Source organism: Volvox carteri, assembly GCF_000143455.1.
Source record: "Volvox carteri f. nagariensis unplaced genomic scaffold VOLCAscaffold_19, whole genome shotgun sequence".
Taxonomy (NCBI): Eukaryota; Viridiplantae; Chlorophyta; class Chlorophyceae; order Chlamydomonadales; family Volvocaceae; genus Volvox; species Volvox carteri.
The window spans coordinates 1,587,583-1,612,376 of NW_003307562.1; the positions used below are offsets into that span (position 1 = coordinate 1,587,583).

The following is a 24,794-nucleotide window of genomic DNA, read 5'->3' on the forward strand; positions in this document are numbered from 1 at the left end:
AGGATAAAATGGACATAAAAAATTGTACTCCAGGATTTAACTTCCTAGTTTCTAGCGACTTGCGTCATTTCTTTCGTTTCCGTTATCTCAAAACGTTTTTACTTAGGTTGAGTATACCTTGAGTACGTACTTATACGATTCAACTAGTATGGCGGCAAAAACTGCAGCTGGGAGGTAGACCATGGCGCACCGCTTGACCAAATGGTTTCAGCACAGCCTTCCGAGGACATGGAAGGAACCCCTTGAATGGATATGATATATCTGAATCCATACAGTCTTGACATGATGATGCAAGTTGAGGTAAGTGTATTAAGCTTCGTGCCCTATTCGCAGCGGATGGTTCTCCAAGTCACAAAAAAGTGGTCGCTGTCAAACCTATAAGTTCATAAACAAACACAACTGTGCGTTTGCCTCTGAAGTACACATTTCCAACATAACTTCGTCGCTTGGATGCCCACTACGCTTCCATGTCACTTCACAGGCGGACCGCAGCCGCCCAAACCATGAGGAGTTGTAGTCTCCGCTCGCGGCATCCAAATCCTAACACGTTATGAGTTTCCTAAACGCGTTGGTGTCGCGAAGCTCCCAGGACGTGTCCCAACCCTCCGCTGCCATGGAAGGTGCACGGTGCCCCAGCTGCGCCACGCCTTCTCCACCATACCCTAGTTCACCAGATGCACCCTTCAGCCCTCGGGCCACTGCATATGCGGCCTTCACGGCTTCAGCGCCCTCTGCGGCACCACCGCGCCGCGCATCCCCCGCTCCCGATGCTGGCGCTGCGGGCATCACAACCCCTGCCGGCGCCGCAGCAATGGCCACAGCCGCCGCCAGCGAACCGGCCGTGGCGGGGGCCCTTACAACCGCAGCCCCTGTGATAAGGCCCATGTGGGTCCTTCTCCTTCGGGCCGGAGGGAAGGCAGCTCTCCCTTCCTCCCCCTCCCCCTTTCCCTTGTTCTCAGCCTCTACTCGCCTGCAGGCGATTCCTTGGTGTGGGGGAGAAGCAGGCGGCGTTGACTGCCAGCAGCAGCTTCACCACCACCATCACCACCATTACCACCACTACCGGTATTACCACCAAGGGCCGATGGCTCCACAGCAACAGCAACAGCAGCAGCAACAGCAACAACAACAGCAGGATGAGGAGGTTCTGGAGGCGGGAAACCAGCAGCAGCAGCAGCAGCAGCAGCAGAGGCGGCATGGGGGGTCCCGCGGACATCGCCCATGGACCCTGCAGCAGCAGCAACAACAGCGGCGGCAGACATCCCCGCTACTGCTGCCGCTGGTACTGCTACTGCTGAGTTCGGGCGTGGGGTACTTGTCGACGGCGGCCGCACAGACCACGGCCACCAACACCACCGGCAGCAGCAGTAGCAGGTCCTCTTCAGTGAAATGGACATTTCTGATATACATGCTTGCGGACAACAATTTGGAGTGCTTTGGAATACTGGATTTGATTGTGGGTTTTCTGTGGCTGTATGTGTGCGCGCGCGTGTATGTGTGTGTTTATGGAGGGGGAGGACGCGAGGCTGTGTGTGTATGTGTGTAATGGGGGGGGTCTAAGAGGGTGCAGTGAGAGGGTGCGGCGCGCGCGTGTGCGGGGAAAAGCGGTAGCGCACGTTGCCACATACATACATACATACATACATACATACATACATACATACATACATACATACATACATACATACCCTTTCGCTATATGATGTAACCGCTGCACCGCGCCTAATGCTCGTACACCCTGCAGGAAATGATGCAAGGCATGGCTCGGGAGCCCGCGGGCTGCGTGTCCTCTTCCTGTGGTGTGGAGTGTACGGCGGGATACGTCACCACTTCCAAGAGCAGTTGCGGAGCGGTAAGCGGTGTCTGTCTGTATGTGTGTGTGTGTGTAAGGGAGGGGGGTATTTAAGGGGGCTTACAGGGGGGTGCATGTGCATGTGCGTACGGGGTTCGTACGGGGAGCTAGGCTAGCTTGAGGCTGGTGGAAAACTGTGGGGGCAGCCCTGCCTCTGGGCGTTACGAGGTTTGTAGGCTGGGATGTAAATAGGGGTTTGAGGGGGTCAGGGAAACCCTCCCTCTCCCCCTCCCTCTTCCCCCTTGCGGCATATATTCCCCTCCCTCCCCCTCCCTCCCCCCTCCCCTCCCTCCCCCCTCCCCTCCCTCCCCCCTCCCCTCCCTCCCCCCTCCCTTCCCTACCCCTCCCCTCCCTACCCCCTCCCCTCCCCTCCCCCCTCCCCTCCCCCCCCCTTTGCAGGGCAAGTCCGTGTCCCGGTGCTGTCCCTCCTCCGCGTACCCTGACGTGGTGGTTCTGGCGGACCGGGGAGTGGCCACCTGCTCCGTCACCGCCCCCCCGGGTAGCGCTCTGGACCTGTCGCTGCTGACGTCCACCTGGACCACGGCCAAGGAGCTGCTGGTGATGCCGGGTGAGGAGGGGAGATAGCGGGGGGTTGCGGGGGGCTGGGGTGTGTGTATGTGTGTGTGTGTGTGCCTTCACCCGGTTGAATCCGTCTTGCCCGCGTCCCTCACATAGATACATACATATATACATATACATACATTTAGCAGGCAGGCGGCTGGCAGAGGTGAGGGCCTGATTTCTGCTCCCGGCCGACCCGGGTTCAAATCCGCCTGCCGGCTCCTCGGGTGTTTGAGGAGTGTTGAAATGGGAGGTGGCCCCCCATCTTATGGACGATGTAGGACGTGATAAAATCAACTTGCGAGCTAGCCAGGAACTAAGTTGATGCGCCGTTGATCCGCTAGATTTGGTTGGATGATAGTGGTGAGTTGCCGAACCCAACGAATACATTCTGAAGCCGGATGGGGTGACGGATTAGGGTGCCCCTCTAGCAGGGGAGAGCAGGGACTGCCCCGGGAAAGGGGGCCGCTGGCGAAGTTAACCACCCTGTAACAACATACATGCATACATAATCAGGTTAGGCACTACTGGTAAGGCACGGACCATTGCGTCCCGTCAGATCCCGGGATCGAGACCTGTCAAGGTCGAAAATCCTTCCGATGGTGGACGGTAAAGGGCCCCTAGTTGATGGATGGTGGTGACCTGGGATAAAGTTGACTCGCGAGCCGACCAGGAATGGAGTTGGGCCGCTGTCGATCCGGCAGATTCCGTTGGAAGCTGGTGGTAGGTGCGGAACCTGAGCGATCCACTGTGAAGTAGGCTAGGGGGTGGCTGGATGAGGGTGCCCCGAAATACCGCGGAAGGCGGGGTTTCGCAGGGTAGCGGCCAGGGGTGAAGATATACCCCCCTGTCCCACACATCAGATATGTATATGTATATGTATATATGTATGCCCTCGTAGGCGGCTCTCTGCAGCAGGTTCGCGATCTTGGCGAGATCGACATGGCCTCCCCCGACCAGTTGGCCGCCTTCCTTCAGCGGTCCTTTGTGCGCTTCCCGCCCTCTACCACCACCTCCCCGTCGACTTCCTCCACCTCAAGTACGACAAGTACGACAACGACTCGGAAGTACGTGCTGGTGATGTGGGACCACGGCAACGGCTGGAAGGTGCGTGTGCGCTGCCGGCGCTGTGTGTCTCTCTAATCACGTAAATACACACGCATGTACATACATACGGATGCACATCCCCGCACACAACCCCCCTACCGCCCGCCCTGTCTCACCTGAACACAACACCATCGTCAAAGTATGCGTCCGTCCGCATATATCCATCCATCCATCCACCCATCCATCCATCCACCCATCCACACACCCACCCATCCATCCATCCCTCATCTCGACATCTCATGCCCAGATGAGCTGGGACGCGGACATGCTGTTCCCCGTAGTAACCCCCCCTCTCCCTCCCCCTCTTCACTAGCTCGCAGTTCGTCTTTCCCCCTCTCCCTGTTCTACTTCTGGTACACTCTTGCCCTGGCAGCAGCTTCACTAGCTCGCAGTTCGTCTTTCCCCCTCTCCCTGCCTGGCGCCTCATCTGTCGCCAAATCTCCTCCCACACATGTTTAATCTCATCTATGCTAACCTAATCTATGATTTATATTAATCTAATTTTAATCAAAATTCAGTTTACGTTAGTCCAGTGCCGGTGGTCTGGGGACCGCCTCTCCCTCCACCCTGGGGCCAACTCCGAGGGCCCCGCCTAACCAACTAACCAACTAACCGACTAACCAACTACCTAACTTAACGACCTGCTTAACCATCTGACTACCTGCCTTCGGGCCTTCTTAACGAACTAACTCCTTCTTACCTACACCTCTTGTCCTCCTACCTAACTACTTGACTAACTACCTAAATGTTCGGCCCTTGTGTCGTCGTACAGGGGTACGGCGTAGATGACACGTGCTCCGCTAGCGGCGGTACCACCGGCTCCGGATGCGACATGTTTACCCTGACGTCTTTGGCTCAGGGATTGGCGAAGGGACTTGCGGGGCAAGCCGTGTCGAAGCTCGACGTACTGGGCTTCGACGCCTGCCTAATGTCAATGTACGAAGTAGCTGGTGTGTTGGCGCCGTACACTCGTACATTGCTTGCATCTGAGATGCTGGAGCCGGGCCATGGCTGGGATTACAGCGCATTGGGTGCAATGACGGCGGCGGCGTCGCCGCCAACGACGGAGACGGCGATGGCGCAGATCTGGATTTCGCAGTACAAAGCCCAGGCGGTGTCGTACCAGACGTCGGGGGTTACGTTGGCATTATCGGATTTGGACGTGGCGACGGCGCAGCTGGTGCCGGCGGTAAGCGCGCTGGCGGATGCGCTGCGTACGGCACTGACATCGAACAATTCGTACGCGTCGGGGGTATTGCGGCGGCGCATTGCGATGGCGGCTGTAGGTACGGGTGACCAGGAGAGCGCCGTGGATCTGGGCAGCATGCTGAAAGGTGGGTTTTAATGGTTTTAATGGTTTTAATGGTTTTAATGGTTTTAATGGTTTTAATAAAATTTATTTATTAATTAATAATTCGCCTGAGCAGCTCTTCTAGTATTCAGAATGATGATTGAGGGGAGGACAAGGAAGGGGAAGGGGAAGGATGTGTGAGTGTGTGGGGGTAAGGAGGGGGGTAGGCATCCTTTGCAATCACGTCCTCACTCTTTTCGGGTCCACTTGCAGCTGACGCAAGCTTGTTTTGGGAGGGGAGAAGGGAAACGAACGTCGTTTGAGGTTTATCAGTTTGGCGTGGCCCGCGCTTCTTTCCCGCAGTTTTTCTGTACCTTGGCTCTCCCATTTGCCGTACTTCCAATCGTATTTCCGACTCTTGCTTCTAACCGTACTTACAACCCGTACTTACAACCCGTCCTCATTTCGATCGATCCCACAGAGTTCCGCCAGGCTTCGTCGGAGCTCGACGCCGCCTCCCTCGCCGCCGCCACCGCCGCCGCCGCCGCCTACAACGCCACCCTACTGGCGTTCGGCCGTGACGACGCCATGCCGTACGGCACCGGCGTCGCAATCTACTTTCCCGCCCAGGTGGCAAAGATGGATGCGGACTATCTGAGCCTGACGTCATCGTCGACGTCGTCGTCGTCGTCGGGGGTATTGGCGGCTGTCGCTGGTCGCTGGGCCGCGTTCCTGGCGGCGCTGTACAACGCTTCCGTCGCCGTCGCCAGTACCGAGACGAGCTTTAGCTTCCTCCAGGGCTCCGCTGCATCCGTGCCGTACATTGACGTGGCGTCGGGTTCGTACGTACTGCAGGGTGTGCTGAACAGTCCCCTGGCGCTGTCGGCGCAGTCGTACTACGGGTTTGTTGACGCAACCGACAAGTGAGTACGGGAGGGGAGAGGGGGAGAGCGCTGGTGTACGAACCTGGGGCAGGTCTGGTGTGAGCGCGTAAGTAGTTTATGTGTATGTGCGTGTGTCCATTTGGCGTCCCCTGGGTTTTGTCCTTTGTAAACCCCATACCCTCCAGTCCTTCGCCCCTTTTCCCCCCATCCCACACACACCCACTCCTGGCCAAATGCCTGAGCTCCCCCAACCAGCTACACGCCCCCCCCTCCCCGCCTCCCCACCGCCAACCCCAACAAGCTTTTAATTGTAAATATATTCCAGTTCATGTGCGCATTTATTCCCCCTGTCGTACTCCTCGCCACGACCCCTGTCGTACTCTCCCTCCCGTTCCTTTTGTTTTACAGTTCGTACGTGCTAGCGGGCTCTCAGCCCGCCGTAGTGCAAGGCCTCAGCGTCCTTGGCACCTGGCGGCGTCTCTTGTGGGGGGTGGCGCAAACTCTACACATACCAACACCCACACGCACCACTACCTCCTATGCCGCTTCCTCCTCCTCCCCCCCTTCCTCCCCCCCTCCTTCCTCCTCCCCCCCTTCCTCCAACTCACGCTCGTCCACTACCGCAACGCTCCTAACTTCTTCTTCTTCTTCGCCGTCTTCATCGTCGCCGTTATCGTCTTCTTCCCAGCAGCTTCTCGCTTCCTCAGCAACCGACACAACTGCTTCTGCAACCGCCACCACAACCGCCACCTCCACGTCGGCCCTCATGTTCGCTGCGGAAAGCTGGACGACTACCGCAGACGGTTCAACTGCCGTGTCCGTGTCATTAACCGCCAACGTGCGGTACGGCGATTCGTGCAGCTCCCCTCGCAGCACCATGTTATCTGCCGTACTGAAGTACACGTACCGTTTCGGCAGTAGCAGCGCCACGCTGCAGCTGTTTGCGCAGCAACAATCCGGTGGCGCATACGGCGAGGTTTCGGTGCAAGCGGGCGGCGTGATCGTGCCGATGATGTACAAGCTGCCAAAGGACTTTTCGGGTGCGGGGAAGGGAGGAAAGGGGAGGGGAGGGGAGGACAGTACGACGAAGCACAGTGCAGGGTGTTTGGGACGAACAAGGAGGAGGGGGAGATGACGAGCGATGCTGATGCCGTGCCGATGCCGTGGTTGGACGGATATTCCGCAGGGATAGACAGATTCTGCTTGGAGGGGGAGATGGGAGGGAAACTGGGTGAGGGGAGTTTCAGAGGACGTGGGAAAATGGAAGAGAGAGGGGGGAGGGAAAGAGCGGGGAGAGCTCTGAAAAGGGGTTGCGGGGGAGGCGGTTCTAGATGCGGGAGCGAGACGAGTGGATGTGTTTGGGAAATGTACGGAGACCGGCACGTAACCCTAACCGTGCCTTTTCCCCCTCTTTTTCCCTCCACTTCCCGCAGGGCCCCAATCAGTGACGTACGAGTACAGCGGCTGCCTCAAGTGGTGAGAACATGTGCCTGTGTGTGTATGTATGTATGTGTGTATATGTATGTATGTGTATGTATGTATGTATGTGTGGTTGTGTGTTTTTCGTGTCATTTTCTGACAGTTAGCAGCTGACACGGCCACATTGGCTGAGGGCGGGCGGGTGTGGAGGGGGGGTTGCCTTCGCAGTACGAAACGGAGGGGCGACCCGTCGGAGGAAGATCTCCCCTCCGAAACCAACGACGTGTGGAAAAGGATGGGGAGGAGAGGGAGGGAGAGAGAGAAGTTGAGGGGAGAGGTGAAAGGTGAGGCGGGCCTCTTTCCCACCCACCGCATGTTCAAACAACTCAGACTCTGCTCACACGTACTTGCACGCTATGTGCGTGTGTAGGTGTGTGTATGTATGTATGTATGTATGTATGTATGTATGTATGTATGTATGTATGTATGTATGTATGTATGTATGTATGTATGTATGTATGTATGTATGTATGTATGTATGTATGTGTGGATAACGACGTGGTTTTACCCTTTCCTTTTCCTTTTTCCTGTCCCGCCTCCCCTCTTTTCAGGGGTTATAACGGCACTGTACGGGTGGTGGTTGTGGGGATGGACGACGCCGCCGACACGCTGGGTGTGGATGTCCGAGAGGACATGCTCATGTTCCTCATGGCCAGGGACCTGTCGCTGTGTGAGTGGAACTGTGGAAGGGAGAGCCGTCACCGCTTTCCGTCGTGTGTTTTAATAATGTGTGTGTTTACGATGTGCGGGGCGGGGGAGTTGTCAGGATTGGGAATTGGGGAAAAAGGGGAGAGGGAAAGAGGAGGGGTTTCGATCTCCAGAGGAGCCGCTGGAGGTTGTGTGTTTGGGGGGGGAGGGGGGGAAAGACGAACCACGAACGAGTGAGGCTGCTGTCAAGGAGCAGAACTGACCAGTAGGCGTTCTTGAAGGCGGCGACCTCGGGATGATGTTGTGAAGACGACCGCGGAAACCTACCTACCTAGCCGCCAAGACTAAAGTAGGGGGGAGGGGGGGCGGGAAAGGGGAGAGGGGTTTCCAGGACACGGGACTGGAGGGGGGCCGTGTGTGTTTTGTTTGCGTGCGCGCGTGCGTGTGCGTGTGTGTGTGTGTGTGTGTGTGTGTGTGTGTGTGTGTGTGTGTGTGTGTGCGTGCGTGCGTGTGTACATTTGGTGCCTCCTTCTTTCCGGATTCCATTCCCATCCTTAAATCCTACACCCCTCCTCCTCCCCTCTTCCCCCATCGCTCCCCCTGTGCGTACACGTGTACGCCTGTGCGTGCATGTGTATGTGTGAAGGTTACAAGTATCTGACCGTATGTATGTATGTATGCGTGTATGTATGTGTGTATTTCACGCCGTACAGCCAAGAGTGCTTACCTGGTGGGATCTTTCCATCGCGCCGCCTTGGCGGACACCACCGCCGGCGGCTGTCAGTGCCTCACCAGCTGGAAGTTGGGCGGCTCCGGAACCACCTACAGCGGCTGCGCCAACCCCGATGCAGACCCGCGGGGCCCTTGGTGCCCCGTACTGCCGGGCTCGTGTACACAGCCGGACAAGGCATCAGGTGAGGAAGAGGGGAGGGGGGGTGAGGCGGGGTTTTGGGGGTTGGGGGTTGGGGGCTTTGTTTTCTGTGTGCATGTGATTCCAGTCCATCTGACTCATCGGTATCATCGCACGTAGTATTAACGCAATTTCTTTTCGCGGGCGGCTCCGATACCATCTTTTGATGGCAGTGGAGGGTTTGGTAAAACGTGTCGTGGCCGGGCTGTTCGCCAAGCTGTTTTTTTCCTTCCTGAACTGACTCCTTCCCCGGCCCCGTACAGATATGCAAATATACATATACATATACATATACATATACATATACATATACATATACATATACATATACATATACATATACATATACATATACATATACATATACATATACATACATGTATGATGTGTATGATGTGTGGGACAGGGGGCCATATCTTCACCCCTGGCCGCTACCCGGCAAAACCCTGCCTTCCCGGTATTTCGGGGCACCCTCATCCAGTCACCCTAGTCAACTTCTCAGTGGATCGCTCAGGTTCCGCACCCACCACCAGCATCCAACGGAATCTGCCGGATCGACAGCGGCGCAACTCCGTTCCTGGTCGGCTCGCGGGTTAACTTACGTTATCCCAGGACACCACCGCCCCTCGACTAGGGGCACTTTACCTTCCACCGTCGGAAGGATTTTCGACCCTGACAGGTCTCGATCCCGGGATCTCGATGTATGCTGGGGTACGGCTAGGTGCACATACATACATACGCACGCATTTGTAAGCACGTGTGCACATACCGATTTCATGCCTCCACCCACCCAGCACGCGTATGTCGCCATTCCAGCGGCTAAGCCATGTCATATACATCAGTGTTAATTACATGCTTCAAGAAAGAAATATAAAGCGAAACAGCTTTTTAGATGCGCAGTAACCACATCGAAGCTCATGTCCTGTTGTCCAGGGGGACTCTCCATCCGGGGGCCTGAGGGGGGGGGAGGGTTGTTCCAGAAATCGGTTCTAAGTTGTTCCAAATCGTTCAAGAAATCGATACGACACGTTTGACCTCTAAGTCGTGTATGGCAGGGGGGAAATTGCGAGAGCTCAGGGGACAACGGTGTGTATGTGTGTATTTGTTACGTATCGATCCGGGCCTGATGCTGCCCAGGGGCACCTAACCGTACCCCGACGGGAACGACCGCTGTCTCTCCTTGTGGGAGGAGAGGGGCGTGTGTGTGTATGTGTACGTGTTTGCGCCTCCCGTGCGCGGCTCCCACTACAGGTTACGACTGTTTATGGCTAGGGGTGTGAATGTAAGTGACAACAGCTACAGCACAACCTGAGGGCTCGTTAACATGGGCTCGATCAGGCGACTCTCCGAAATGCCCTCGGCCAAACTACCGTAATTTGTAAGTTGAATAATTCTAGTGTTTCCTTTAGCTAACCACCACGCTTTATTAGCTTCAATTCAAAACATATCGAGGTCACTCCCTCGGTAAACTGTTCTCAAAACATCAAAAGTTCGCTTAACCATACTGTTAAAAGAGTTAAGCCAAAACGTAGCTCTGATTGCAGAGTTTGGCAGGTAGCGACACGGCATCATCCAGCAGAACGACATCCAGGACACATCATAATTTAAAAGAAATGTCATGGAACGTATTTTTGCGCTTCAAAGTATTAAATCCCATCTGAAGGTCGGAAGCTCGCACCTTGCAGCTAGTGTCGTACTTTGTAAACAAAACTACAAAATAAGTAGCTAGCATAGTTTTACTCCTCCGGCCTGAAGAGAGGTAGGCTGTCTGCCAATATGTTGGGGAAGATGCCGGCAGGTGCTTTCGCAGGGTTTCGTATTTACCCGGAACGCCCTGAAACAGGAATGGTCTGCCGTACAAACTGCTCGTTAGACAAGCGTCTCTTTGCCTTCTTGGGGTGAAGAAAGGACCATGAGCGGTTTTACATGTATCGAGGAGTGAATGTACGGATGGATAAATTTAGTGGATGGATGGCGTTACTGTGGATCCGACCGAATCCAAATCCGGATTGGGATCCAGATCCCGAAGACGCATTCAGCTGACGTCACCTACTACGGCCCACGTAAATTCCTGGGTTGTGATCAACAGGCTGAGGGACAGGTCACGGGCGCAAACATTTCTCTCAGGCCCACCATTTTCCGCACCTGCTGCTTGTTACCTTGCCTAAACAGGCCCGTCAGGGTTTTCCTTTCCTAGCCCAACCCCGCTTCACACATACACCGCCCTTCATGTTCCTCTTCCCCCCCCCCCCAAACACTCTCCTGGGCTTTGCTTAATTAGGCAACATCACCAGCGCCGACAACCCCTTTGACTACTGCTCCGCCAGTCATACATTGTCGGGCTGTTCGTGCGCCGATAAGTACGGCGCCGGCGGCAGCTTTGCGTACGGCACATGCTACCGTGGCGACACCCGAGCTGTAACCCGGGGGGCGTGGTGAGTCGAGCAAGGTCGTTTTTGTGTGTTTATAAGTCTGTATGTGTATAAGTCTGTATGTGTATAAGTCTGTGTGTATTTCTATCACTTGAGCACCGACGAGTAAAATGCCGATGTGAGGTACACGGGGTGATAACTTCATCATATGCGGAAGCGAGCTCTGATTAGTTATCAGCGAAGTGTGTTAGGTTTCTCCACAACAAAACTGGAGACGTAGCTGCTGTGTATGTATATCTGTTTGTGTGGAGTGTGCGAGTCGTGAAAGCGGCGGAGGAGGTTGGAGGAGTCACAAATGCAGAAAACAAGAGAAACATGAATGTGGGGGGCGGGAGGGAGGGAGGGGAGGCAAGGGGAGGGGAGGCAAGGTTCAAATTTCTCGGATAAGTTCAGCGCCATCCGCTCACCCTCCCGTGAAATCCATCCCGATAAACATAAAGCCCCCTAAAACCTAATACACACACACACGCACATCCACAGGCACACGCGCGCGCGGGCCCCATGCCCACCTCCCCCCACCTCCCCCCACCTTTCCTCAACCCCACACGGCCACCTTCCCTCCCCCGCATCCCCCCCAGGTGTACAGTGAACAGCTCCACCTGCCCCACGTCGTACCGAGCGCACGGCAGTACGGACACGTCGTACGACTACTGCGAGACGCCGACCGTGGAGGGCTGTTTCTGCATCAACAGGTGACAGGCGGCGTCTCTTCTGCTGACATTTCCGCCGCCTCACTCCCGCAGCTCGCCACACCCGAGGACCTCTGCCTCTCCCCCCTCCTTTCATGCCTTGACGGTCTGACGCGCCTCTGCCGTAACTCTCTGCCGTACCCTGTCCCCTTGTTCAACATGCCATTTTGCTTGGACGACGATATAAATGTTAAATGGATATGCATTGGTATATATGCATATATATGTATTCATTCATATATGTTAAATGGAGATGCAACCCAAGTAAAAAGTATGGTAACAGTAAAAGTAAAATGGTGACTGACAAAGGCTACGGGCCTCTTGCGCTTGTGTGGCGTACTTGGCGCAGTTGGACGTACAACGGTGTGACGTACAACGGCACGTGTGCCACTGGGTTTTACCCCGACCTCCCCCCGGAGGGCTTCACCAACACCAGCCGCTGGTGCCGAGTACAGCCCGGCTGCCCCACACGTAACCAGGTGTGAATGTGTGTGTGTGCGTGCGTGTGTGTGTGCGTGTACTCATGTATGTATGTGTATGTATGCGTGTACTCGTGTATGTATGTGTGTATGTGTATGTGACCTATAACGTTTTCCATCCTCTCGCGGCACCCTGCGGTCCTGTAGTTGAACGACACGCCGCCAAAACACACACACGCACGCCATAACCCCCCTTCGCATTTGCTAGTTCTAAACACTTCCCTTCCCGCCATTCACATTCAAAATTTTCCCTCTCCGTACAGCTGGGTGGTCGCCGTATCGGGCTGTGCAGTCCCGCAGTGCCTCGCCAGGTAGTTAGCCCCGCCAACGCCTCCTGCGTGGTGCCAACTGCCGTGTCCGGTGGGGTGGTTGTGTACGACTGCGTACCCTGGCGCAACGGTCCCGCAAGCGCTGACCGTGCCGACGGCCTCGCAAACCCCGTGTGCCCCGTGGACGCGGCGGGCAGTACCTTTGGAACGTGCGTGGCAAGGAGCTGTACGGCATTGGACATGTCGGCATGCCCCTCCACGCTGCCTCAGGTACCCGGGGAATCGGGAATCTGGGAGGGGGCTCGTAGGGCGAGGGCGTGTGTGTATGTGTGTGTATGTGTGTATGTAAATGTTCTGAGTGCATTCCTGGAGCCAGGTGGGGAGATGGGGAGATGGGTCGGGTGGGGGGTATGTGTGAGTGTGGAGTGAGTGTGTGAGTGTGGAGTGTGTGTTTGTGTGTGTGTTTTGACGTTGGGATGGTGGGGAAATACCGGAAATTGCTGCGTGACCGGCAAGTTTTAGTTGCTCGTCAGCACAGCCCCTCGCCCGTAATTTATCCGGGGTTTCCACGGCACGCCAAACCCTAACCCCCGCTTCCCCTCCGTTAAAAACCCCCTCCCAACCCCCCTCCCTCTCTTCCTTCTCTTCCCCCACTTTTCCCCCCTCCCGTCATCTTCCTTGTGTCTGTCCCTTCCCCCCCACAACCACCCGACCCGCAGTCCACTCCTCAACTCCAGTCCAGTGCCTGGCTGTCAAGATCCTGTCTCGTACAGTTGTGCTCTGCCGTACTCGTCAGTGGCGACAACACCACATGTGCGGCGGATGGCGCCCGAGCCGCCGCCGCCTTTGCCCAGCTCAACGGAAGCGCGACGGCGGCGGATGTGATGAGTAGCACTTACTTGGCAAGTGAGTGAAGATTGGATGCTGGGGCCCTATCTGTATGTATGTGTGTATGCATGTTTTTTTGTTTGTATGTATGTTTGTGTGTGTGTGTTTTACCCTCCGCTTTGTTTGCCGTACATCCCCCAGGATATTTTGCCGCTTTCTAGGTCCCCACAACAACCTTCCTCACCTCAATCAACCTGATAACAGGCGTGCTGTGCCAATACACACACACGCACGTGATGCGGCACCCTGCTCTACACACCTCCACAGCCTCCACAGCCTCATAACCCACATCCCTATTCATCTCGCTTACATACAAACACACATACATACGGACATACGGGCTTATCTGTATGTAAATACACAGCTACATGCCGAATTATCTACAGGTGAGGCTCTGTCCGCATACTTACATACTTACATACTTACATACTTACATACTTACATACTTACATACGTACGCGCCGCTGTGTGCTTTGTTTCCTCTCTCTGTCTACTGCAGCCTCCCTGGAAGCGTTCTGTACGACATTACGCGGTACGGATTGCCTGCCGTCCCTCATGTTGCCCGCCTGCCCTGCCATCCGCCTCAACGGTACCGCCATGTACGACACGGCGTACGTGGACGACAGCAGTACGAGAAATCTATGCCGTGCGGATTGCCTCAAGGCGCTTTGCACCGTGGCGAGGTGAGGGGCCGACGTCTTGTGCGTGTATTTAAATACACAATTAAATATGTACCGCCCTGAAAAGCCCCCTTGTTCCGGCCTCGCCCCTCGGCCCCCTCTCTCCCCCCTCCCTCATTCACCCCCATTATCTCCCTGCGTTCTCGCCCCTGTGTATTGCAGTACACGTTGTGCTCGTACACTGCTGGTGGAGTCCCTCCGTATGACGCTGCTTGAGGCCATGGACGCCAAGTGCGTGGCGACCGGACTGATACCTTCCTCCTCCTCCTCCTCCTCCAGCACCGGCACCAGCGCCAGCACCAGCACTCCTATACCCCTGACCAGTCTGACCTCCGCACTTCTGTGCCCCCAGCTGAGTGCGCCCGATGCCACCTGCGCACCGCTCACGTCCTTGGGGGGCCCATCAGGTGTGTATGTATGTATGTGTGTGCATGTGTGTATGTGTGTATGTGTGTATGTGTGTAGCGCGGGTGAAGAGGGGGAGGAGTAGGGGGTTAGGTGTGCCGTCTGATCATCATAACCAGCACCAGCACCAGCACCAACACCAACACCACACCCACAAGCACTAGCACCACCATCAACACCACTACTAACACCACCGTCACCATCACCATCACCAGCATCAGCATTCCTTGGTATTCGTATCGTCTCGTACATCGTCGACCCTTGCCTGGACACACACCTCAATCTCCCGCTGCTTCTGATGCCCTCCCTTTAGAGACATCTGGTCCGGAAAATGTGAGAAGGCCTGGCACCCACCCACCCATCCACCACCCACCCAACCCCCTTAAACCCCTACACCCCCTTCCCCGAACCAATCCCCCACCGCAGGCACCATTTCTTTGAGCCCTGTGGCCGGCACCTCACAATACGCTCCCCTGACTAACTGCACATGGCGTATAAGTCCCGGCGGACTGTCGTACATCGTTCTTACGTTTTCGGCCTTTAGTACGGAAGCCCTGTACGACACCCTGTTGGTGGAGGACGCCGATGGCCCGGTGGCTGTGTTGTCGGGGGAGACGGGAGGCGATCTGCCGGGTCCGTTGGTTACTGACACAGGTGTGGTACGGCAGATGTACGGCTTGCGTGTGTGAGTGTACGGCTTCGGGGTGAACGGGGGTTAAGGGGGGTTGGGAAAGTGGGTTTGAGGTGCGCTTGCGTCTGTGTATCTGTGTTTAAGAACCGAGCTCCGGACATACTCTACTAAAACTCCAACTCCCCATGAATGAACGCGCTTTAACCCCACCTTTTACCCCTTTTCAAATCGTTCGTGGTTCGTCTTCCCCCCTAATCCCCCCCTAACTCTACACCCTAACTCTACACCCTAACTCTACACCCTAACCCTACCATCAGGCCTGCTGGTGCTGACCTTCACTTCAGACAGCTCCATTCAGTTGTCGGGGTTCACCGCCACCTACACTGCCACCACCACACGCGAACTGCCCATACCCACATGTGGTCCCAGGCAGAAGGTACGGCATGTGTGTTTGTGTGCTTGTTTGTCCGTATGGCGTGCCAGGAGGTTCATCTTGCTGTTGCTGCGGTGTGGCTGTGTGTGTGGCTGTACGTGTGTTTTGAGGGGGGGGGGGGGGAAATGGGGGGATTTCCAGGGCGAGGTTGCACGCAGCCTCCTTTCCCTCACACCCAAATGTGCCTGGCTGACCTGCTGTTTTTTCTTTCTGAAAAATTTTATCGCTCTTCTCATTCCTTTGTCGTTTGCGGCAACAGCTCGCGAAGTTCACCATGCGCACCGGCAACTACGGCAACGAGGACAGTTGGGTGGTTGGCGGTTACCGTTGGATCTCGTCTTCCAATGGTAGCAGTAGCAGTAGCAGCGGAGGAATGCAGCGCATTATGTTGGCGGCCGGCGGGCAGCTGCCGGCTACAGCCTACACGCTGTTTCCTTCTAGCAACGTCTCGCTCGTCTCAACCGACTCGCAGTACCGAAATAACAGGTACTACGACAATTTGGTTGGGCGGTTGGCGGTTGGTGGTTAAGTTGTGCATGCATGTGCGCAGTTTTATGGTTCTGAGGGCAGTTTTGTCCTTGGTTTTGAAGGCATGCTAGATTGGGCTGGTCGATGCCAAGGCAAAGCAATTTAAGAAAAGAGGGCAACACAGAGCCCAGCGTGTGCTCATAAAGGAGAAATTATGCCTGTACGACAATAGTACCGCCTGGGCCTACTGTCAACGTGGCACTGCCTGCGTAGATGGATTCTGTTGCGCGCGATTCAGCTCCGAGACCACGTCCGTGCGCTCTTCTGTTCGGGGGTCCCACACCACCACGGCGTCCTCCTAACCCTCCCTTAATAATGCTGCGCAGGTCGTACACCACCTACGGCTGCTTGCCCACGGGCCTCTCCATGCTGTACATGTACGACGGGTACGGCGATGGTTGGACGGGCGGCTCCCTGGCAGTGTCGTACATGCCGACACCCAACACGTCGTACCTGTTGCTGAACGCCACAGTATCCAGTCTCAACTTGACACTGCCGCTGCAGATCCTCACCACCATGCCTGAAACCGCAGGTACGCCGGTGGTTTCGGAGGCCTCGTACACAAAAGGGAATATTTCCGAAGGTTTACTTGGCTTGTATATTCTCTTCAGCTTCAGCTACCCCCCCCCCCCTTTTCCCCCCAATTAATTCCTTATTTCCTTGCATGTGTTTCCCCTCCCCCGCCTCCTCTTGCCCCGTGCTTTACAACCGTTGTGGTGCCCCACGGTTCTTTCGTGCTCCGTGTGTTACATTGACCTTCACAGCACCTGCAACTAACCCAACCGCCACGTCGTACTGCACCAAAAGGGGGGGAGTTTTCTGTCCCACACGCCTGTTGGTTGGAAGGGGGGGAGAGGATCGCGTTCGGAGCTCCTGTGGGTGTTTCGGAGCTCCTCTCCCCTTTTCAACACCCTCTTAACCCCCCTGTCTAGCCCTCCAACCTCAGGTACCCCCCTCCCCAACCCCCTCCCCATAACCCCCTCCCCAATCCCCTTCCCCCCTCCCCTTAACCCCCAGCCGGCTACTCGAGTGCATTAGCCAGCAACAAGGGCAGCTCAGGTCAGTTCAGTGTCAGATTCACATTGCGAATCTCCGGAGAGCTGGCGGGGACGTCAGCACTGAGTGAGGTGAGGTGTGGGGGGGGTTGGGGGTGGGGTGGGGGGAAAATGAGGGGGAGGGGGAGAATTGGGGGGACGCGTGTGTATGTGGGGGGTTTGGGTTTGGAGAGTTGCCTTGACCAGCGGCCGATTTCATGGAAAGGTTTGTTGATGGATTGTTTGGCGGGGTCATGTTTTCTTCGCCTCCGAAACCGCCTTTGCCTCCGAAACCACCTTTGCGAGAGCGGCTTTCTGTCTGTTTTCAGTCTTGTACGGAAATCAAGGCTATATCGCCCTCCGTCGCCACCGCATCCCTTCCTTCGGAACCCCCCCTCCATCCTTCTCCACCTCCCGTACATATATTTCCGTAACCGCAGCTCAAGCAACTCGTCCTGCGCGGCGCTATCTCTGCCGTACTGTCGATTGACATCACCGCCGTCGCGGTTCAGTCCATGGCGGCGGCGGCGGGTGCCGGCCGCCGTATATCCCTGGAGGATTCCGTATCCTTTGCCGCCACCGCCGCCACCGCCGCGACTGACGGCGATGATGATGGTAGCGCCGCTGCTGTTGCTATGGGCCTTGTGACCAGCGGCGTCGACGCACATGCTACATCAGACGTCCCGTCATCGTCATTGCCGTTGTCGTCGACGGCGACAGCGGCGGCGACAGACGAAACTCGAAGCCCCGCCGGTGAGCTGGCGCTGGCGGTAGCGGCTGCGGACGACCAGGAACCACAAGAACAGGGGACAGACCAAGAGCAACAGCGCCGGATGGCTATAGCTGCGGAGGTGGCGGCGGAGGTGGCGGCGGAGGTGGCGGAGGTTGAGGAGGAGGAGGAAGAAGTTGATGGGGCTCCCGAGGAATTAAGTCCTCCCTTTCACGGGCCTGGAGTGGTGGAGGCGCTGCTGGCGAGGGCTCGGGATCTGGGTCTGCGACCGATGGAAGCAGCGGAGGCGGCGGCGACGGCAACGCAGCGGCGGCGGCGGCAGCGGCGGCGGGGACGTGTCCTGCAGGGGATCCAGCTGACGGAGCTGTTGTCGGAGCAGCGCTCGGCGGGATCTAACCTGGCGGAGGTGGTTTCCGTACAGCAGCCGCACGTGTTGTGGAACAAGGACTCTACGGCGGCGACGGAAACGGCACCGGCGACAGAGCCAAGCTCATCAGCGGCGGCGGCAGCGGCGGGAGGGGCCGCGGCGAAAATCAGCACGCCTGTTCCCGCTGAGTCATCGGATTACGAAGCAAGTGGCAGTGACGGCAGTAGCAATACTGGCGGCAGTAGCATTCCGGAGGTTCCGCCTGGATACACTGTATTGCTTAACGGCCTGATGGTGGATCCTGACGGAGTTCCTGTCGTACGCAAAGCCGGATCCAGTGTGGGAGACGCCGCCGCCGCTGGCGGTGACGGTGGCGACGGGACTACTGTTCCCAGGACGCTCATTTCGGTCGCAGCGGACTCCGCCGCCGCCGCCGCCGCCACCGTCTCCGCCGCTGCAGCCGCTGGCAGCCTGGTCGTACGGCAGGCCCCCGCACTGGAGGCCATGGAGGAGGTGGTTGCCGCCATGCGCCGTAACGCAGAGAACGCCATCCCAGCAGCTGCGGTGGCGGCGGCGGCGGCAGCGCAGCGGCAGCAAGGTAGCGGCAGCGGCCGCAACGGCGGCCGTACGCCGGTACCGGCTCTGCAGCGGCTGCTGCCGGAGCTGTTGCGGCACGGCGCACAGCACCTAGCGGCTATGGCATTGGCTACAGCCGACGGCAGGGCTACAGCTGAAGGCGGCGGCGGCAGCGACGGCGCTCCTGCCGGAGTGGCCGTCGCTGGCGGCGGCGGCGGCGACGGCGACGGCCGTGACGGCGATGGAATCTTGGCGCCACGTGGCCATTCGGGTTATCGGAATCGAGCGGCGGGGACCCATGGCAGCGGGGGGCCAGTCTTGCGGGCGGCCGCCGCCCGCGATAACGCCGCCGCCAGGGGCGTCAGCGCTGCCGCCGGTGCTGCCGCCAGGGCCGACAAGATTGCGGCCATTGTGGCGGCGGCAACGGCGGCGGAGCTGCAGCCGGCGGCAGTTGCAGCGGCGACGGCGGCGGCCGAGCTGGCGGCAACAACTGCCGCCACCTCCGCCGCCGCCGCCGTCAAGGCGTCGCTGGTGGACATCAAGTTAGATGCAGCCGCAACGTTGGTGCCTGTGCCTGTGCAGGAGGAGGGGGGCGACGACGACGGCGACGGCGACGAGGACGAAGAGGACGAGGAGGTGTCCAGCCGCCGCCCCCTCCGCCACCGCAGGCGGCTGCAGCAGTCCTCTTCATCTTCCGCGGCGGTGGATGTCGTGCTGGTGGCGACGGGGTACGGCACTCAGGCTGGCGCGGAGGCGGCAGCGGCCAAGGTGCAGGTGAGGCGTGCGGCCACCTAAAAGCTTGTGTCTGCCAATCTGTCTGTTTGTATGCTTGTATGTCTGTCTGTCTGTATATCTGTGTATTTAAGTGTCTGTGTTGATTCGATTCCTTAAATCTTTTTGCATCACATGATATATTCCCTTTTGCAACACATCACATTTCCTTACCTCACCTTACCTTACCTTACCTCACCTTACCTCACCTTACCTTACCTCACCTTACCTCACCTCACCTCACCTCACCTCACCTTACCTTACCTCACCTCACCTCACCTCACCTCACCTCACCTCACCTCACCTCACCTCACCTCACCTCACCTTACCTTACCTCACCTCACCTCACCTCACCTCACCTCACCTCACCTCACCTCACCTCACCTCACCTCACCTCACCTCACCTCACCTCACCTCACCTCACCTCACCTCACCTCACCTCACCTCACCTCACCTCACCTCACCTCACCTCACCTCACCTCACCTCACCTTACCTCACCTCACCTCACCTCACCTCACCTTACCTCACCTTACCTCACCTTACCTCACCTCACCTCACCTTACCTCACCTCACCTCACCTTACCTCACCCGCCCAACCCCGGCTACCGTCGACAGTCCGCGGTGTCCGGGGGCGACCTCCGGGACATCCTCGCTGACGTGGACTGGAGCGCCTCAGCGCCTGCCCTGCTGGGAACAGCCCAGGTAAATGGGTGGGACATGCAGGTAGTAGACAGACAGACGGACAGACAGACAGACGTGGCCATGTGAGCACGACCAAAAGGGCAGTATTGAGTGTTGGTGATGGTCACGCCTACCCCCCTCGCCCCCCACCGCAATACTCCCCCTCCCCGCCTTTCCCCCCTTTCCCCCCCCCAACACACCCCGCCGCACCCCCCTCATCCTCAAACCCCTCAATACACTCAACCCCCTCCCCCCCAGGTTCTCAAGGGGGGTCAACCCCTCACGTCCTCTTCCGGCACCTCCGGCATCAACTGGGCGAGATGGGGCTTCATAATCGGGGCGGCAGCAGGCGGCGGTCTGGTACTGTTGCTGCTGGTGCTGCTCATCGTCTATGTCGTACGCCGTACCAGGGACAGCAGTGGACAACAGAAAACCAAGCCGCCGCCGGTTAAGACGATCAAGGTGGCGCCGGCGCCGCAGTCGGCGGCGGCGGCGGATGCGGCGGATGGGCAGCAGGGCCGCGCCTCCAAGACACAACTCAAAGCGGAAGAGGAAATCAAAGCCAAGGCACAGATGCAGATGGAAATGGCGGCGAGAATGGAGATGCAGCAGCAGCAGCACGAGGAGCTGATGTTGCGGCGGCAGCAGATGCAGATGATGATGATGCGGCAGCAGATGGGCACAAGGGGGTCGGCGGTGCTGCCCGGGCCGCCAGCGGCTGCGGCGGCTGCGGCTGGTACTGGTGGTGGTGGTGGTGGTGGTGGTGGCGGCGGCGGCGGTGGTTCGTGGCGGTCGGGCGCGGTGCCGGCGGCAGCGGGTATGGGCGCTCCTGGGGCGGCACCGGTGGGCCCGTGGATGGTGAGTTTGGAAGGGGGGAGGGAGGGGAGGGGCCGAGCCCGAGCACGCGTGTGTGGTGTATGTTTATAGCCCTTGGACGTGTGTGTGTTTTCAGTCCAACCACCACTTTGCCGTGCGGATGATGTTCCACTTTTCCCAGCAGTGAGATCCCCCTTATCTTCCCTGTTGCTCCTCTCCCCCCCACCCTCCCCCTCCACAACACACCACAACACTGCACAACACTACACAACACTACACAACATTACACACCACTACACAACACAGAACTCCGCAAGGGCGGCACCCGTGGCTGGAGCCGCCAGGGCTGCGGGTGGAGCACCGGCGCTGCCGACAGGTGCAACCACGCCCGTCACGCCAATGTACGGCGCCGGCATTCCAGGAATGTCGCACCCGTCGCAAGGCATGATGGACCCGTACACGATGGCGGCAATGGATCCTTACGGCATGATGGGGCCAATGGGTCCGTACGGCCCGTACGGTGACCCTTATGGTTTTGGTGCAATGGGGTACGATCCGTACGGTGCATACGGAGATCCGTACGTGGGGGCATACCCCGCACCGCCGGGTGCTTGGGGAGGAGGAGGGGGAGGAGGAGGGGGTATGCCCCGGATGGGCTGGCAGTAGTTACCCATGAGCGGCGAACGTCAAAGGAATGAGGCATATTGCATAATTCATATTTCTTACGGGATTAGCTGCATAGAATTTATGCATTATCCGCGCGCGTCTAGGGACTGGCGAAAAGCCAGCGTTAGGGTGTATATGGATGCCGACTGATTACGGGTCGAGGGCTCGCCCGTGAGGTTTTCCTCGGCCGGTTTTACTGAAGTATTTTTCATAGCTTAAGGTAGAGTTGGATGTTGATTGTGCATGCGATACCTTGCGGCTCTAGCTGAGGCCGCTACGCCGCCTCTATGCGGCTTGGCCCTGCAGTACGGGGCATCAAAGAACGCGTACGGAACGTCAAGTACGGGATAACGTACGATATCGATTGGCATCGATTGCTGTAGTTTCTAAGTATTCTGTAAATTATTGACCCGATGTCTCATGATTGCCGCGAATGGCCAAGGTACTCATAATGTTTATGCGCAATAGGAATACTTGGTAACATCCGCATAATACCTAATTAGAAAGTTAAATACCTTACTGTATAGCGTAGGATATGAGCAAAGCGTAATGGCTTTGTTCTGCAGAACCGCTGCGCGCGGCGATTGGTACGCTTCGTCTACAACTTTCAGAGAAACGTTGCTAGGAGCAGCAGCGCTTATTCATGGTGGACAGCGTTGCATGGCTGTGCTCGTGGAAGTTAAGGACAACCGCGTTCATCAGGCGCTTTCGGAGCTGAATCGGAGACGCGATGAGGAAGGGCTTACCGAGGAGCTGCGGAAACGGCAGTATTATCTGAACGGCAGTGAACGACGATATGAATCGAATAAGCGGTCATACAAGCACGCTGTGGGAAGGATTGTGTCTGAGCGAGTCAAGTGGGTCATGCAGCACAGGAAATGAGGGACAAATTTACCGTGCCATGCCTGGACGGACCGCCTTGACTTTGCTGTATTAAATGCGATTACGAGAGGTGCGCGGTCGTGTCAAGGAGCGAACGGCAGGATAGGGACTGCGGGATTATGATGAGTCTTTACCCGCGTAGTCCTGCACCGGAAGGCCTCTGTGCACAGAATTGAACGGTATGCGGTAGCTTGGGGGCTAATACACTGGAAACCCCATGTCTGAAAGGACCGGCGGTTGGCGGGCAGATACGTCCTCAAGGCATTTAGTTAAGTGTCTGGGTTTTCATGCCATGTAAGGCCCCTCCATGCCCTGCTGCTTGGCTACAATAGCGGTCGCACGGACCTAGCAGCGGAGTCCGAGTGACGAGGCTACCGGATTGTCCTGCCCCGGAGGATTGGTTCTGTGCTTGGTGCACAGCCACTCTGGTGCGAATCGGATTGGTGCAAAATTCTCCAACACTCCATGGAAAAATAGGATTTGCTGATTGGTTTAGTCCCATGTTTTGGTATGGCGTACGTATGCCCTTTTGGTCTGCTGTAGATGATCGTTAGTTTGGTATACGCTAGTGATGCGACCGGGGAAAAACGGGGTTAAAGATGGGCCCGTCGTAGTGTAATGTAACTATCCAGGCAAAGTACTTCATGCTGTGTCTGCATTAGGCTTGTGTGGGGAGGGGAGTGCTTGACGAGGACGGCCGTCATCATAGTTTGCCGTAGCTGGCAACTGAAAAGGCCTCTCGAGGTGCTAGTCGAGCGCTATTCACGCGTATTTATAGATAATATGTGTGCCGCCCTGTGTACCAGCTACTACACGGTTGCAGTCGCCGGTGGAAAGCGGCTCAGTAAGTGGTATAGGAGTACCCATATATTTGCAACCAGCTTATAAGCACGCTTTGTAAGCACCCTCAAATGCCCCAGCCATATACCTGCAGTTGTCCATGAGGTGAGGACGGTACTTCCCCAGCCAGCTGGTTTATTGGAGCAGGTTCTTCTCCTGAGAAGTCTACATGCTTGAGCTGCATACGTTCAAACGCCAAGGGGGGAGGTCAAAAGAGAACAGGGGAGAGGGAATACGGGGAAAAAGAGAACCGAGGCTAAGGATGCAGAGGAGGGGTAGGAAGGATAGGGAAGATGCACTGCAGTATTGAAACCCTTTGCTATCGTCGAGGCAAAAAATACCGTACAGTGGTATGTCGGGTCATACGACTGTAGCATCGAACAAAACACGTACGTATTCAGCTGCCGTACCTATGCGGATATTGGTTTTACTCGGCTGAACAAAAGCGAAGAATGCTGTTACTGTGCAAATCAAGTGGTGGACCGGCTGTGCATGAAGCCTTGTAACTAAACACCATATGTGGGGAACAAAGCCAAACCACTCAAAACCGGCTACTGGGCTGAAGCATGACTCTGCACCGCATTATTACCCTGGCACTTGAACGAGGAAGACCTGCTGCCGGTTGTTACTGGACGGTTATATTCCTTAAAAGTGCTAAGGTTGCTGTGGGGGAGATAGCCGACCCAGCACAGCCATAAGAGCTAGCTGTCCAACCACTATGACGACGGGTGATCGCGTTAAGTCCGCGTTAGCTCGCGTTAGTTCGCGTAACGGTGCGAATCTTAGCGTTAGGTGCGAATGAGCATGCTTTTGTAACGCAAAGAGCTAACGCACAACGGCTATGGAAAAGCGGAAATCGGCCAAGTTTTTTAAAAATTTATAATTTTCAGATTGTAAAGGTTTATTTGGAAATAAACTTGCGTCGTTTTGGTCGACTTGAACAATTCATCCGTGCGTATGTTGAAACGCGAAGCATACGCGCATGTGTAGCAAGGCGATACGCATGCGATTCCATATTGCGATTCATGCGTGTGGGGAGACAATGCGTAAAGCAATTCGCGTCCACTCGCACACCAAACGCACACAGTCCGCAAGGCTATTTGCATGCGAATGCATGTTGCGTATCATGCGTATGAAGGCTGATTGCGTAAAGCTTAACGCGGCCTAACACTCACCTTACGCACACATTTCGCAACGCATTTCGCATGCTAATACATGCTGCGTTTCATGCGTATAAAGGCTCATTGCGTAAAGCTTAACGCAG

At 56.7% G+C, this 24,794-nt stretch overlaps 1 protein-coding gene across 1 annotated transcript; it reads left to right on the plus strand.

Moving 5' to 3' along the window:
• Window positions 1-550: 550 nt before the first annotated feature.
• Window positions 551-22,191, plus strand: VOLCADRAFT_91102 (uncharacterized protein; the record flags this gene model as incomplete). Its single annotated transcript, XM_002950526.1, has 30 exons — window positions 551-885; window positions 960-987; window positions 1,745-1,852; window positions 2,252-2,420; window positions 3,315-3,520; window positions 4,293-4,854; window positions 5,293-5,734; window positions 6,104-6,185; window positions 6,387-6,735; window positions 7,129-7,171; window positions 7,726-7,844; window positions 8,674-8,736; window positions 11,014-11,167; window positions 11,743-11,856; window positions 12,203-12,302; window positions 12,596-12,871; window positions 13,321-13,507; window positions 13,989-14,172; window positions 14,332-14,400; window positions 14,449-14,576; window positions 15,001-15,228; window positions 15,523-15,641; window positions 15,898-16,124; window positions 16,493-16,698; window positions 17,184-17,293; window positions 17,641-19,647; window positions 20,261-20,347; window positions 20,585-21,184; window positions 21,449-21,749; window positions 22,115-22,191. 30 exons carry the CDS (start codon window positions 551-553, stop codon window positions 22,189-22,191), a joined length of 7,680 nt encoding a protein of 2,559 aa, XP_002950572.1.
• Window positions 22,192-24,794: the final 2,603 nt, after the last annotated feature.